Genomic DNA, 16,892 nt, shown 5'->3' with positions numbered 1-16,892 from the left:
ATTATCTATTTCCAACCCAATTTTGAGGGAGTTATAAATGATTTATTTCCAACCCAATTTTGAGGGAAAGAACCCCTCTCCTTTACCACCAATCAACACGAGAGGACATTCGGCTCACCATATTTTTAGAGTGCCCCTATGCCGCAAAGACAATACATTTATAAAAAATCCATGCCTTCTCGGGGATTCGAACCCGGGCGCTTCAGTACTGCAGTAGATTTCCCTAACCACTATACCTTCTGAGCGGCTGGTAAAGCAAGTGCTAAGCAAATAATGTATGACCTGAAATTTATAAATTTGATTAAAAATGAATTATAATGATTAAAAACAGTACTTTTAGTGAAAAACGATTTATTTCTAAAAACGAAGTTCAATTTCGGTTAAAGAACAACACTATTAAAACTTTGTCCTCAGTTCACATCTTAAAAATAGAACTTGAATGTAAAAAGTTTTAAAACAGAGCAAGGTTTTAACAAGTACTGGGAAGTCCAATTACTTTGCTGTGATACTTGAATGAATCATTCTGCAACCGAAGGAGATTATTCCGAAGTCAACTTCTTTTTCTGTCCAACTTTATTCTTTAAATAATAAAATGCGCGACAAAGAATATAAAACGCAATCCGAAAACATGCGATGCCCATCATGTATACAGTTTTTAGCAAAATTGCTGACTGATCTTTCCAGGTTTTAGATTCTTCATTTTTATTCTTTAACGAGGTCTTCCGTTTACCATGTTTTGATTTGCCATCCTTTGCTTCCGAGGAATGAGCTGGAAGTGAGGTATTGCCGTTACTCTCAACAGCTGATGGAGATTTTGAAGAATTATCGATTTCAGGATCCGGGAAGTTGAATTTAAATCCTGCAGCGTTTTCCTCGTCAGAAACTTGACGGCGTTTTCTACAAGGCAAGGAATGCGGAGTTTTCGAAAAAGCCTCCGCTATACCATCTTCATCTGTCGGCTGAAAAAGAAAAGAGACTTAGTTTATGCTATACTGATGTAAAAAACACAGGGCAAGTCAAGTATACGGCTACATGTTTATCTCATCGCATGATGGCTGTATATAGCTAAGAAAAATAGGTTGGTGCCACTGGGAAATGCATATCGATATCAACTAAGTTCATGTTACTGTTGTTCTTCATTGGTTATTAGAATCTTTTCTCTCGATTCTCATAGGTTGAATACTAGTAGTTCGACCCGGTTTAGATCCAAATCCAGAAAGAGCTAAGCTGCGTTCCTAAATTTTCCACTGTGTGTAACGTGAATACGAACTAGTTTCCCTCAGAAAATCTTCCACGAAGGCATTCCGCCTCTTAAACTGATAGCCCTAGTGGCTTTGCTCTATTCAAATAACCAACCAGCTTCTCATAATCAACGGTAATAATGCTACGTTAAAATCCTATTGCGAGGAAGCCTACTGCAATTAACGAAATTCTGAACTTCTTTCATTGTATTTTTTTAATTTTAAAAATTTAAATATAATTTAATTTAACGGGCATATTAAGATAAATTTTTCTTGCATATTGAAAAACAATGGCCATATTAAGATATGGTTATAGCTAAGTAGATGTTTTCTTTTCGTTAAATTATGTTCATGTCACTTATTTGCTAAGGATTTTAGTTTTCCTTGACAAAGGAAAAAATTCATTAAAAATATAGGACTTAATTTAATATTTCATGCCTCTTCTTAATCTTTACTTGGTCGAAAGAATAACTGAAATTAATTTAGTTGCAAGCAGCTGGTAAAAGTATAATTGATGACAAAATATTCCGTAAACGATTTACAAGAACTGATTATAATTAAACTGATTTATATTCTACTTTGTCTATGTAGTAGTAGCACTCAGTGCCAGCGCTTGGCATTTTGTCGCCTGTCTCCTAAATTTTGCCGTCAAGTGCTTCACTAAATTTTAGCAATTTAACTCCTTTTTAATTCCGCTGTCCGCTGCGGAAGCACCCTTTCTGGAAAAATATTGTTTATACAAATAGAATATTCGTAGATTGAGATTTTATTGCCTGTAAATGGATATTTTATTTTAAATTTAAAATATCCATTTGTAATAGATGATAATATTATGAAAACAAAATTGCCGGGAAATACTAATGTAATGTAGTTAAAATATTTATAAATTATATAGAAAATCCCAGTAACGGAACAAAAACTGTTGACTGAGCTCTCCAAACACGTGTCACTATCTCATTTAGACACCTTTTGATTTGGTGACCAAGGAAAGAGATAACAGACATTTCGCATTGTCGATGACCTGCGGCGATGTTTAGATAGTTCGGTACGAGCGGACCATCATTTCTGGGCCGCAAAACAATGAGATTATTTTATTCTGTGATGTAAATATGCAGGGCGATTCAGGAATCTGTCTACGTAATAGCTACGGAAGTGAACTGATGCAACTGGAAAGTCAATTCTTTGGCCTGAACAGTAATCATCCAGCAACATCAACTAGATTTATTTAGTTGCTGTTCATCATCAATTAGACTAATGTGTCGCATGAGTTATTAGCGAACATACCGGTGTTGCTTTTGAGAGTCTTTTGAAGGAGTTCTTTTCTGGACGTTTCTTGTTGTAAACACTCGTTTTCTCCCATTTCTGGTAATCGGGAAAGTATACTACTTTAAAGATGTCTTATGGACTTGCATCCGATATGCAGTCATCCCCACCGCAATCCTTAACTTGTCATTACAAATTCAGCATCATCTTGGTCAACAGCAAGCAATCCGAAAACATGCGTTCATACGTCAAATGAACGAAAATTGGCTTAATATTTTCCTTTTTGGTATAACATACCATAAAACTAAGTTTCTCATATGTGTAGCTATATTTCTGATTAATTTCTTAGCAGATCTGAGCTAATCTTTAGAATATGGTAACAGGTAGTTTGGCGACATTTTGGTAAGGCGATAAAGGTTACTAGCTAGGACTTTAGCAATAATCTGAGAAGTACACGGTTCGAATCACAGATTATTTTGTCTCAGAGAAATGAGAGATCATGAGACATGTAATGAGACATTTTTCGGAAAATTCCGATCGTGATTTTAACTAATAAGCACTAGCTAATTTCGCAGCTAAAGTGCAGAATCGCCCACTTATTTGTTTGGCGCTTTTTACAAGAGTAAGAAGAATTTGATTTTTGTCTTGACTTTTTAAGTGAAAATAGGTCGATGTGTAAATAAAGTCATAGATAAAGTCAAGAATATGCGCAATGCCATTTTTGTGCAATTCTGGGATGTTTTTTTTTTTTTTTTTTTTTTTTTTTTTTTTTTTTTTTTTTAAAGTGAAAATAGGTCGACGTGTACATGGATACCGTGTATGTGCAATTCTTAAAAACGCGGCAAGCAGTTTGCGATTCTGCACTTTCTCCCAATTTCGCACCTAATCTTCGTCATGATTAAGCATTTTTGTTCCATAAAAGTTCTAGTATAAGCGTAATTCGGCTAGCAGATTGTTGGAAAAAATGTTGAGTAAAAAAAAAAAAAAACATGCCTTTACTTCGTGAAAACAAAATGACGTTCAAAACAAAACTAGCAGGTTGCTGTAGCAGGGTTGGTCCCCAAATTTTCGCCAAAAAATCGCCAAGTTACCATATTGTAAAGACTCACTCAGATCTGGTGTTACAATGGCATGTTCTACTAATAGCAACTGTCTGTAGTGTGGATCTCTCTTAATTATCGGATATTTAATATTTGAATACAATTTTCGATCTAGCCCTTTTTACGAAGGATTAAGAGATTCTGGACTTCTTTCACTATTTCAGAAGTTAAAAAATTTAAATATATTTTAATTTAACACAGTGATATTAAGATAAATTTTTAAATTAATTTATCTTCTTATGACTGTCTGTTATTTGCTAAGGACTTTATTCTTGCTCGACAAACGAGAGATTTTATTAAAAGTAGGATTTTACTTAACGTTTCAGGCATCTTCTTAATTCTGTTTGCCTTTAATTGATCGAAAGAGTTACTGAAGTCAATTTAACTACGTACAAGCAACAGATTAAAATACAACTCATGGCAAAATGCTTCGAAACGATTTACAAAACCGGATTGTAATTAAACATTAATTTAGATTCTCTGTTTTTGCATGCAGGATCGGCGCTAGATTGTTTTGGTTTATTTGATTGTAGCAAAAAACTCGAGAAAGAGGTGCCTTCGTGGAGAATTTTTAAGGAAGCGGTGCTAGACATTCTGCCGTCCGGCTTCTAAATTCTGCCGCTAAGCTCTTTCCCGAGTTCTAAAGAATTTTCTGCCTTTCAACTTTAACAGTGTCTTAACCATTTTACTGATGGATGAAGATATATCGTCATTCACAACACTTGCGGAAAGTGCCAACAACACTACATCTTTGTGTATCTGATGGCGTTTTACTATTCGCATACCAAGAGAACTCTCGCCTTAAAATAAATTTATAGAACTTATAAATTGTCTAAGTTCATTGAAATACAATTAAACTATTTTTAACCCAAAGGAGCAATGTACCCAAAACAGCTATCAATTTCGTTTTGGTATTTAGCTTTGGTTCACGATAAACGGCGTTTCACTTTTCGAATTGTTACCACCAAATAATAGAACCCTGCATTATACTTAAATAAATTAAATAAAGATTTTGTATGAATCTACGTATGTTTCTCGCACTGTGGAAAAAAAAAACAGTACCTAGAGAAATATTCTAAATAACGTAGTCCTCCACTCGAATATGGGCCTTTGGAAGCACAAATTTGGAATTTTCTTATTATCTATTTCATATTTTGTAAAACATTAACGAATTTTTGATTAACTCAACGATTTCAAAGCCCGCAATAGCAACACTGTACGGGGCGAGGGGGAGATTACCTCCAGCGCAAGAGACTGTATTAGAAATTCTAAAGATGTGCTCTTTTTAAATTATTTTACGGCTCAAGTGCGAAGAACATGATGTTTAATAAATGAAGGTAACCCACAAAATGTTGAAAAAGCACCCCTTTGGGCGTAATATAAAATCCGAAAGCTTTCAGAATTTTTTTGGTTGTTTTTTATGGTGCTTTTATATTGATGTTATTCGTATGATTTTCAACGAATATTGAAATACAATTGGCATTACTTTCTTCTTTCTTTGTTTTGTAATATGCTGGTTTTTAAATTTTGTTTAAAATTTGGTTTTTATGAGTTTTTTCCTAAAACTCACAAAATTCCTCAAATTGGCCCGGTAGCATATTTCACAAGTGCACATCAGGGTAGCCACTGAGGGAGGAGTTTCGAAAATGGACCAATGAGCTTCTGTTGCTCTTGTGACGCTAAATCGTCGTGCATGTGAGCGTATGTTGTTTACGTTTTAATTTGCATTTGTTTCGCAGTTATAAATGTATGGCGTAATAGCAGAAAATTTCGTAGTGCTTTTGTTTTGTCAGTGTAATTAATCACCGACCTTTCACTTTCGCGATTTTTATCACGCATTGATATTTGGATTGATGTTCACGGCATATTATCGCTCTTTACATCGAGAAATTGACTCAAGCTACAATTAGCCTCGAATATTATGCATTTACTAACACATGTGGATTAAGAGATTTCAAGTGTTTCTTAGCTGAGAAGGACTGGAAGGGTTACAACGAATCTAGTGTTTTCTTATTTCAGTGCTTGCATTCTTTTGATTTTGAAAGTTTAAGATTCAGAATAAATACTGTGTATGATCCGATTATATCCATTGTTAGCATTAAAAGTTAGTTATATGTGAATAAATTGAATATATTCGTTGTGAATAAGATAAATTCATTCTGTTTGATGAGTATTTCTTGTGCAGACAGTACATTTAACATTAAGTAGTTATTAAATGTGAAATTTAACACACTAAATGTACACAAATGCAAATTAGTAAAGTTCACTTTAAGTAAAATTCTGCATTGGCTGTTATTATAGAACATTTTTTTTTTTTTTCATATAGACTGCAATAATATAGACTTCTTTTTACTTATATAATTGATGTAAATATTTTTTCTCATATGCATAATTTTATGTATTTGGGCTCAGATGTTTATCACATATTTCTTTCTTCATCTTATTGACCAATTATTAAGTAATATTTCGCATGGATATTTTTGCGGAGTATCCAACATGTGTTTGTATTTATTTTAAATTCTTTCAACCAGGTAGTGAAATCTTCACAATCACTTACATTTGATCTAACTTCGCAATGAAAATTTTGAGAAATCGACGATGCTTTATTTTGTACAGAAAATTGCGTGGCAAAATATTTTCACTCATCTCGTTTAAATCTTAAAGCGCGCCGAAAGATCATGTGACATGACAGAAATATTACTGGAAGCCCATTGGTGCATCCTAGAAGCCACTCCCTTGGTGGCTACACAGATGTGCACTTGTGAAATATGCGGCCCGGTATTCTTCGCATAGGTACGATACTTTCGCTCGACACTAAGAGCCAAAGAAAACTAGCTCATATGCCCGTTACACATGGGATAAACCACGAAAATGTTCATGCAGCCAGCCCATACGTCTGAAATCGAACCCATGTCAACTACAACTATTCAGCGACTTTACTACTCGGCGATAAGTTTACCAAAAACAATTTAAGAGCTATAAAATTTCAGGATTTCATATAAACTTCGCTTCTAGGAGGAGTTTTTCTTCTTTGTTGTAAAACAAACAACACGCGCTAAATGATTGTTTAGAAAGATATGTGCTCACTTAATACTTTTAGAGATTAAATATGTTTCATCAATTCATTTTGACTACAAAATTTCTTTAAACATTAAAAAAATAAAGAGATATCTTAGGTTAGTTGTTTTAATGAACAAAGACTGGTACAATCTGATTCACATTGAAGACATTTCATTAAAAATGCTTGCTTTGAAAACAAGAAAATTTTTAGAAGAGATAAAGATATCACATTTAACTGAATGGTGGCTAACAAGACAACGTTGGCGCGTATATTTTTTCGTAGAGGATTGAGGTGCGATGTCTGTATAACGGAAAGATCCAAAAACTTTCATATTTGATATTTGAAACCTGTTGGTGAGGCATTATAGGAAAATCTAAATAACGTCAGACAACCTTTACCACATCAATAAAATTTACAGTTTATCTTGTGAAACTGATTGTGGTAACCAGTCGTTCACAGAAACACTGTATAGAGTAAATCTTTCGGGCTCAAAACAAGTTTTGAAAAGGAGGAAAGACAAAATTTTGAATTTAAAGAGGAAAATGTAGAGAAGATATTTGATGGACGGTGAAGAGAAAATTTCACTATTATTGATTAAAATGCAACTTTTGAGCAAATGGGTTTCTTTTTATACTACTTACATGAAAATAATATTAATTTCAAAGAATTATTGAAACTATTAGAAATAAATACATGAATTAACATTGTATCTGAATTAGAATTCACCAGTTCAAAATTTCTCGAAATACTGCGATTTAAAAATATTCTTCCTGATTTAGCAATAACTTTAAAATATCAATCGCTTTTGCTAACTGACTACGGCAAGCGCTCATTTTCTTAGCTGAAACTAATACAGTAGGCCCACCAGCAGCCGAGCAGTAAAAGCTGTTGAACACTGGTAGTTCGGTCCGGGGTTCGGGTCCCGGCGAACGAGCGCTTTTGTGGTTCCCTATGTGTAATGCGGATACCAGCCAGTTTTCCTTAAAAAGGGACTCCACGGATCAGGTAATTAAAAAATAATGCAGTGTTTGTTCTTAATGATGTGCCAAGAAAGGTTATTTAATTCAGAGTTATGATCAATAAAAAATCTACTCATTCGGCTGATGAAAATATTCTTGAAGAAGATAGAATTTGGCATAAATGTATGTAAAAACAGGTAGCACATCTTTCGAACATCTTTTTACGATCCCATCCACTTCAGCTGTCAAAAGAAAGCAAAATCTAATTTCATTTGGAGCATCTTTTTAGCATTCTTGAAGTTGTTTGATACATCAAAGTAAAAAGTTGCGTTATGCAGTACTAATAAATGATTGAAAATATTAAAAAAAGTTTTCCCTAGAACTTCTATTTTAATTTTCTTTTGAGGGCATAAATCACAAGTACTCTGTTGCCGTCTTGAAAAGAAATTCTCAGCTTGTGCTCGGAAAACAAATTTTCATAAATATAGGAAATTTCAATGAATAATATATCAATTAGCCATTCAGGGCACATTTTTCCAATTGGTTACCTAAATTCACGCTAAAAACTGCATCCAAAGGATTATTAAAATCCAAATTCAACAACCGAATAATAAGCAGAAATGATACAAATGGAATTATTCCGCTTCGGTCCATGGCTTTCAGTACGTAATTATTAGGTCAAAATTAAATTTAGAAAAAAGTTATAAATTTCAAAGACAAAATTTTAATATATATATAAGAAGTACACGAATGTTTTACAGATGCTTAGTTAATATTATATACAAGAGAAATTCTGCACCTGTGCTCTTTCAGATGTGTAAATTCTTTACGAGTACAGTTACTCAAAATTAAAACTTGAAAGAAAGTATTCAAGAAATAACTTTTCGGCACTTGTTTGGAATGTTATAATAGGAAATTCGAACTTTTTGCTTAATCAAAGGCATTAAACCGAGTACAAGACTTAATGTGCTTATTTTTCTTATTTCTGATATTCAAATTACTGCTATTGATTATCAACGAAAAGTGCTTTAGAACATTAAAAAGCATTATATAACCTATCTGCAAAGATCGCAAATTATAGTCTGCCAGAAAATTGTTCCTGTTTATTGCATGCGTAATACGTTTAAATTTAGATGTTTTCATTTAAAAGAAAGTTTTCAAATTTGACACATCTTCTCATGAAACATTTTGGCCTTTATTTAAATTTCATAACTGAATCAATAAAAAGAAGTTTCGGTAGAGAAATGTCTTAACCTTACACTTATTTATAATCGAGAACGCAAATAAATAACGACAGGTATTCAGATAATTTTAAGCCCCCACGAATATGATTCATATGAATTAAACCGACCAAATGCAACTGATGTAGTAAAAAGCTATTTCCTTTCATAAAAATTTAACAAAATTTGCCCGAATAACTATCATAAAGTTTTCTTTTTAAACTACATTGCACTAAAGCTGTTTAAAAATTAGAATAACTTACATTGGAAAACTTCTTATGAACCATCATTTATCAAATAAAAACACAATTTCTAAAGTAAATGAATACTACTTCTGAAACAACACTACAATTAAATATAAACAGGGCCGGCTAACATCACATCGCTTACACGTCACTGACGTAATTTGGTTGAATGACTGCATGCGTGTGTCTGTAGGATCTACGCTATTTTAAATATATGCAAATATTACAAGTGATAATTACTGTGTTTCAAAATATACATTCTAATTTTTATTACATAGGTTTTTATTCAGCATTATTACGTTGCTGAGGGTATTAATAACCAGCCAAAATTGAAAGCATATCCGCATGAATCGCACAGTTTAATTTCTAAAATTAAATGTACCAGAGCTCCAAAGAAGGTTATAAGGAACTATGAAAATAAATATTCTAATTTTAAATTTTATAAATAGCGAGCAATTAAAATTAAGTATCAAGTTAAATGATACTGGATAAATAATAAAAAATTAAATTAATAATAAGTAAATTAATAATAAAATGAATTCAATAATGACCACAGAATTGGATTCTGCTTCAAACGTGGGCATTTCTTACATCATAGGTGTATCATGCATTTTTTACGCTTAGGTTTTTGACAGTGTAAACGATCCTTATAACTGTTCTTCAAAAAATGAGAGGCATGCATTCTGTAATTAATAGTAAAATTAATTATGTTTTAGGGTTTTACTGTCACCTAGAAGCTTACCCTACTAGACTTGATAACAAGGTATCGCTTCGTCTAAAACAAATCATGGAGTCTAAGGAAGGTTAAAATAACATTTTTATTGAAGTTTTAAATGAATATAAATGCACTGCTTGTGTGAAAGACGAACATACGCTGTATGCAGTTATTTTATTTAACATAATAGTAATCAATTAAGTTAGATTTTAAATGTAGTTAGATCAATCAATTAAGTTAGATTTCAAATGTAGTTAGATCAATCAAGTTAGATTTCAAACGTAGGGACGTAATCTGAGACTGCACTGGCTCAGATTAACGGCGCGTAATTTGAACATCGGCTAGCAACACGCTAAAGCTGGAATACAACTTAGGCAGATAGTAAGTAATCTTATTAGTATCTCTGTTGTTAGTAAGTAACAACATGACGTGGCGGCCAGAAGCTTTCATCCAGTGTTTCCCAACCTTTTTTTGTGCAATGCCCCACCTAAACCTTTCTAAAATTCATATACCTCCTCAATTAAAAACTATAGAAAAATAATATGAACTGAAATAAACGTAAACTAAAAATGCATATTTAAATATGTATGGCTCATTCACCTCACCGAAAAAAGAAAAAAAAAAAAATACTTCTTAGTTTACAAATTTTTTAGGAAAATGATGCTTCTAAAATTAATCTAATTTTCTAATTTCAATAACGGCTTTTTTTTTTTTTTTTTTTTTTTTTTTTTTTTTTTTTTTTATACGGTGATCACTTTGCGCAGGAAAGAAGTGGGTGTTTCCCTTCAAAAATTTCAAAATGTTTTCACTGTAACCGTAACTGTGAGAGTTCTATTGTTTTGAATGATTGCAATCTCGAGCGCATACCTTCAAATAACAATACCTGAAATTTCATTTCGATTGGTTGAGGAAATAGGCCGTTAGGCGTTCATATATCGGGAAAGTTTTTTGTGACCACCTTATACTATATGCTTATTACAATCAACATTTAACCTTATCACTTGCCTTTGTTTATGAAAATTATAATCATTGAATTATATAAAGAAATTCGAGTAATATCCCCCCCCCTGAACCAACTTATTTGACTTTCTCTCTCACTGGTGCTTGACAAATAACAGAATCAGGTACAAAACGGAAAAAGCTAAAAACTCTTTTACTGAGTTGAAGAACAGTGTTAATTGACGTATAACCAAATTAAATCAGTTAGCGTATATCCTTAAAAAGGAATTATAGGCACCTTTTCTAAAAAAAACTTTTAATAGAATAAATGCAAATGAAAGCTGTTATTCGCATCTGATATTCACCAGGGCATAAATATTTTAGCGGATTTTTTTTTACTTTAATTACAAGCATATTGATTCAAAAATATTATTTTAAATTTAAAAAAAAAATTGAAAGGTTTCAGATTTTATATTATGTTTTTTTAACATTTTGTGTGTTACAGTTATTTATTAAATATCATGTTCTTCGCACTTGAACCATAAAATTCAACAGCAACATCATAAAATAATTTTAAAAGATCATATCTGTAGAATTTCCATTACACAGTCTCGCACGCTGGAGATAATTTATTTATTTTAAATTTTCCGTGCAGTGTTGCCATTGCTCGCTTTAAAATCGCTGAGTAATCAAAAATTCGTTAAAATTTTATAAAATATGAAATAGACAATAAAACAAAATCTAAATTCCAAATTTTGGGCTTCCAGATGCCCATATTCGAGTGGACGACTACTTGCTCAAAATTTGAATCTACCTAGGTACCGTTGTTTTTTCACAGTGCATGAAACATACATACATTCATGTAGATTCTTCAGTATTTCATTTCTTTAAATATAGTGTAAGGCTCTAACATTTGGTGGCAACAATTTGAAAAGTGAAACCCCGTTTACAGTTAATCAATGCAAAATACTAAAACGAAATTAATGGGAAAATGAATACAGAAATTGATAGCCTTTCAGTTTGTAGTAATGAGCAAGAAGCACTTAAAATCAAAATCACATTAACATTTTTTACATAAAAGGGCATATTTACTTAAAAAGAAGCCGAAAAATTACTTCTTTTTAATCTTTTGCTGTGAATGTAATTTTGTCTATGATCCATTAAATTTAAATTTGCAACAAATAAGTTTTACTGTATGAAATTCTCTTTTAATTTATATGTAGAGAATAATCAAATTATACAGTGGCGTAGCTAGGGTAGGGCAAGAGGGGACATCTGTCCCCGGGCGCAGCATCCAAGGGGCGCTAAATTGATGCTACGAAATTTTTTAATGAAATAATTTCCATTCTTGGCACACAGAAAGGGGCGCAAATTCTTCAGTTGTCCCCGGGCGCTGAAAACTCTAGCTACGCACCTGAAATTATAAAACGTTTTACTTATTACACAGATTCGTTTACACCTACTCCCATACCACACATAAACAAACAAACTAAGGAAGGGGGAAAGAACTATTGTTAAATATGGAGTTGATTTTATTTTATGGTTGAAGGTGTTTCAAGTCATTTAATTCTCTTCGGACGCAGACTTCGCTTTCGTCTCCATTTGCACGACTTTTCGCCGGCGACGTGCGTTTTGGTTTACTCTTGACTGCGCCATTGCAATTGCTGGTTTGCGCTTTTACTGAATTTTGACAATCGGCTAAGCTTTTTTGCCACCATGAGTTTTATTGAGCTAATGTTGAACGAATTTAACAGGGTCACTGAGCTTAGGCAAACTTCTGCGCTCAGCGTTAATGAAGCTCTCACCTATCACATTACCTCATCTATGATACCTGCTCTTCTGAAAACCTTCCCGATTTACAGGAAACATTCTTAGCTTCGCAGCAAGGAGCTAACGATCACCGATCGCCTCACTGAACGGCGAACCCTGGTTCATGCCAGTTTGTTTCGTTCAGAACCGCTATAGTGCAGCATACATCATCCGATGTGGAAAATGGCCTAGGAAACCCCTACTCAGGGTTGCCACTAAAGAGGAGAATGAAATTACCTGACTTTTTCAGGTGTGTTTTGAGAAAATTCCAGTCTATCTGCATAGTGTGCGTTGGCTGCGCTGAGAGATAAATTAATTATGGTACCACTTAAACACAAAAATTTGCCAATTGCATATGACTTATATATATAATCCTGAAAGCATTACTATTATAGCTATAATAGGAGCTGTTTTCTCCACTGAAAGATTGAGATTAGAATCTGCCCAATCTGGATTTTAAAAAATGAGTTTTTTTGCAGACATTTTGCAGCTAAACGAAAGAAATCTATGTAATGATATTTTGAAACAAATTCAGGTATTTTATATTTATTTAGCAGCATACATAAACAAACATATGTGCATTAAATTTCGTGATAGTATGTCATCATACTGCTAGATTTAGTTTCAGAATCATGGCAGAGAAATTTGCCTGAAATTTGAAAGTATTATTAACTAATAATAAATAAATTTAGAGGAAAGAAGAATATTAAATGACATAAATAACATTAAAATGAAGTTAATTACTTAAATTTGAATTACAATAATCAATGCTATTTTGGCGAATATGAAACATTAGCCTAGATGATTGATTACAATTTTTTTTTATTTTACTGCAAAATGAAAAAAATCTGATTACTGCAAAAAGAAAAAATTCCAGAAAGGATTAAGCATGACTTAATTTGCAATAATAAATGAAGGTGTTATCTTTGTTGTTGCGCAGCTACGTTTCTCTAGATTAGCAACAAATCCACTACTCTGCTGTTTCAAATGTAAACAAGCAATGGCCGCCATCAAAAAAATTATTAGGCTTAGCGACACTTAAACAACTTTAAAATTGTTGATAATTCTAAAAATATTGCATACAGATTTACTAAAGGCATAAAAACCTAAACCAGAAGATAAAAACAACATAGTTCAATCATTTTTAAAGCAAAAAATGTACAATTTACAAACATATAAGAGTAAAGAAACTGAGATCATTGAGCAAGGTAACAGAGTGGATATATACATTTGGCGCTGCCGATTGAAACCAAAATATGAGGTGCACATCTACATGTTATAGTAGTCCTATATACAAAATTTCAACGTTCTGAGGCTACTCGTTTTTGAGTTATGCGAGATACGTACATACGCCACGAAAAATTCTCTTCAGAATTCATTTTAAAGCAGTTTTATAATTTTTTTGGAGGAAAAGAGTCTTTTATTCTGTCCTTACATACAGATATCACACAAAAACATTCAAAAGCGGTAAAAATGGATATTTTCGTTGAAATATGCTGCCTGAAACTTTTCGCTATTACAATACTTCCTTTTTACTTCATACAAGGAAGTAAAAAGAGGCATTTATTAAAATGAAAAAAAAAATTTAAGATTTTGCAGTAAAATACTAGTTTTCGCTACGGCCTTTGTACAATTTTGAAAACTGCCACCAACACCAAAATAACTGGTTTACTATCCAACACCTTCTTAAACAGAGACAGAAAGAGGTAACTGTTGTTACTGCTCATCATAATGTCGCCAAATCCCATGTATACCGTACATGAAGATAAGAATAAAAAATATGTATTGTTAAGATAAAAAAACTTCTCTGCAACAGGAATGGCTCCATCCCAACGTAAAGGGAAAACAGCTGCGTATGCGCGAAATATCTGTCGCCGATGCTCGCGAAGTTCGAAGGTCAAGTTTATCAAGAGTACATAAAATGTATATCGTTTTAAATTTCCTTAAACCTTAAAGGAAAAGAAAACATTTTTTTCACGAGTAAATTAATTACTAGATTAGCTATTTTGAGTAAAAAAAAGTACGAAAATTCCGAGTATAAATTATCGCGAAAGTCAAAAGAACATTTCTTCTTAACACATGCTCCACAATTTCCTGTACACATCGCGGAGGGCGAAATCCCTTGGCGAGTTTTTCCCTCCGCTTTCTAGTGGCACTATAGCAAACTGATTTACATTGCGTCTATGGAATCTTTCTTTATACAGACATTCTTACATTAGAACAGAGTACATGGGGGCTATTCTAGTCTCCGTATATTAGGATTAAACTGATTTTGTTGTATACGAGAATGGGAAGGTACTTTCTTTAGTTCAACATAACCTGCACATGCGAGTCTTAGGATTCTCAAGGTTACTGAAAACCAAACTTGCCGGAACCTTGCTTTGCCTTTCTTAAAGCAAATCTGATTGGAGCTGCGAAAATTGGCTCTACGCCAGCTGCCCGAATGACGCTCATCCGATACATAATTCGCCAACAAAGTGATAACTTCCAACATTGGCACAAAACTCGCTTTTTGGGGGATCGCCGTATGACATTCTCTGACTTTTCCAGATTTTGACCAAAATATTTAAATTCTCAACAGAATTGGATCATCTTCCTGTTTGAAACCTATTCAGTGTTCTACTGATAGCCAGGAAGACGAACGCGCAGATGTGACGGACTTGCATACTCACTCCACCAGATTTGGTGCCATTAAACCATGAACTTAAGTTGAAAACTATACCAGCTAAAATCAGCAAAACCATCATCGGCTAGAAAGGCAACTCGAGTTTGCAATTTATGCCAACTCACGTAGCTAGACCAACAGTCAAACCCAAACAATTTCATCCCAAATGGATACTACCAGGCCACATGACTTGGGCAGTGCTGTCTCAAAAGCACCAACTGTCCCAGCAAGGACCAATCGCAACTTGCCCCTTGCATCCAATCAGGAAGTGCCATTTATTGCAGACTCAAATAACCTGCACAAAGTTCTAAACTGCCACCGATTGTTGTTAAGGATGCCAATATAACCTGGAAACAATCAACAGACTTGTTAGAGAACTCCAAATTTACTGATTTCCGTGCCAGATTCAAGGCCGACCAGGAATTAGAAATCAAAGCCTTCAAAACGGGCATTCAATCGCAAGATCAAGGCTCTCCTAAACTCTAAGGAGATTCCGTATCACACTTATGTTCTACCTGATGACAAAAAAGTGACGGTAGTAATTAGAAATTAACCTTCATGAACCAACATCAGTGACATCGCATATAGGCTATTGGAACTTGGATATCTGTCCTTGAAATCGATCAGCTTACCAGAAGGAAAGTACCAAAGGTCATTAAAATGCCCATTCTTTCTCGTCACTCTACGGAAAACAGATAAGGCCTATTACATACATAACCTGAAATACTTTAATGTATGTGAAAATTACTGTGGAAACATACAAAGGATGGCACAGACTACCCCAATGCTTCCATTGCCAGTCCTTTCATCATGCATGAGCTAATTGTCGGTTCCCCCACAGTGTGTTCAAGTGCGGAATAAATCATGAATCCAGGGACTGTTCTAAGCTTCGGGATGATACACTGATGTGATAACTGGCAGAGCCCTCACATGGCCAGTTATCATGGATGTGCTTTTTATCCCAAACATTCGGGAAGTAACCGCCCTGATGCCCGCACTTAAGCTGAGTCATTACAAATTCCAGCGCAGATCCCTATCACAGACAGAAGGCTGCCATTGTGAGTTAGATCTCTGAAACCAAGCAAGTATTAGGAGCACTTATCTCCCTCGTAGCCCTGCTCAAAGGCTTGGGCATACATAATTTAGTTCAAAATCTCGCACCTAATAACAATAAACCCAATGCAACCGCCAGCCCTTTCTCTCAGAACGGATAACCCTTCTAGACTTTCTACCAGCACGATTCTGGTATGAAACACCTGTAACCTCACCACAAAACTTGCAGAATTCTACTATTTTGTGGTTAATCACAATGTAAATATAGCTATGATCACTGCAACACATACACCTCAGCATAACTTAAGGATTTCCAACTTCAATATATGTAATAGGCTTCGAAACAGAGGAAGTGGAGAGACGGAGTTGTCATTTACATATGACAGTCTCTTAACTACCTCAAGGCCCACCAGCGGCCGAGCGGTAAAGTCGCTGAACACTGGTAGTTCGGTCCGAGGTTCGAATCCTGCGAACGGGCTGGCTGCATGGGCGTTTTCGTGGTTTTCCACATGTGTAACGTGTATACGAGCCAGTTTCCCTTACAAAGTCCTCCACGAAGGCATCCCTCCTCTTAGGCAGATAGCCCCCGAGGCTTTGCCATAATCACAAACACACTTAACTA

At 34.1% G+C, this 16,892-nt stretch overlaps 1 protein-coding gene across 1 annotated transcript; it reads right to left on the bottom strand.

The window, feature by feature from the left end:
* Nucleotides 1-346: 346 nt before the first annotated feature.
* On the bottom strand, nucleotides 347-9,236 carry LOC118185072 (uncharacterized). Its single transcript, XM_035354865.2, has 2 exons — nucleotides 9,108-9,236; nucleotides 347-959 (listed from the first exon to the last, which is right to left on the bottom strand). Exons 1-2 carry the CDS (start codon nucleotides 9,132-9,134, stop codon nucleotides 540-542), a joined length of 447 nt encoding a protein of 148 aa, XP_035210756.1. The 5' UTR covers nucleotides 9,135-9,236; the 3' UTR covers nucleotides 347-539.
* Nucleotides 9,237-16,892: the final 7,656 nt, after the last annotated feature.

Source organism: Stegodyphus dumicola, chromosome 8 (genome assembly GCF_044657685.1).
Source record: "Stegodyphus dumicola isolate Sdum_Otavi_A_Nest chromosome 8, ASM4465768v1".
NCBI classification, from domain to species: domain Eukaryota; kingdom Metazoa; phylum Arthropoda; class Arachnida; order Araneae; family Eresidae; genus Stegodyphus; species Stegodyphus dumicola.
The sequence above is the reverse complement of the archived record's forward strand: the minus strand, read 5'-3'. Positions and strand labels throughout refer to the sequence as shown.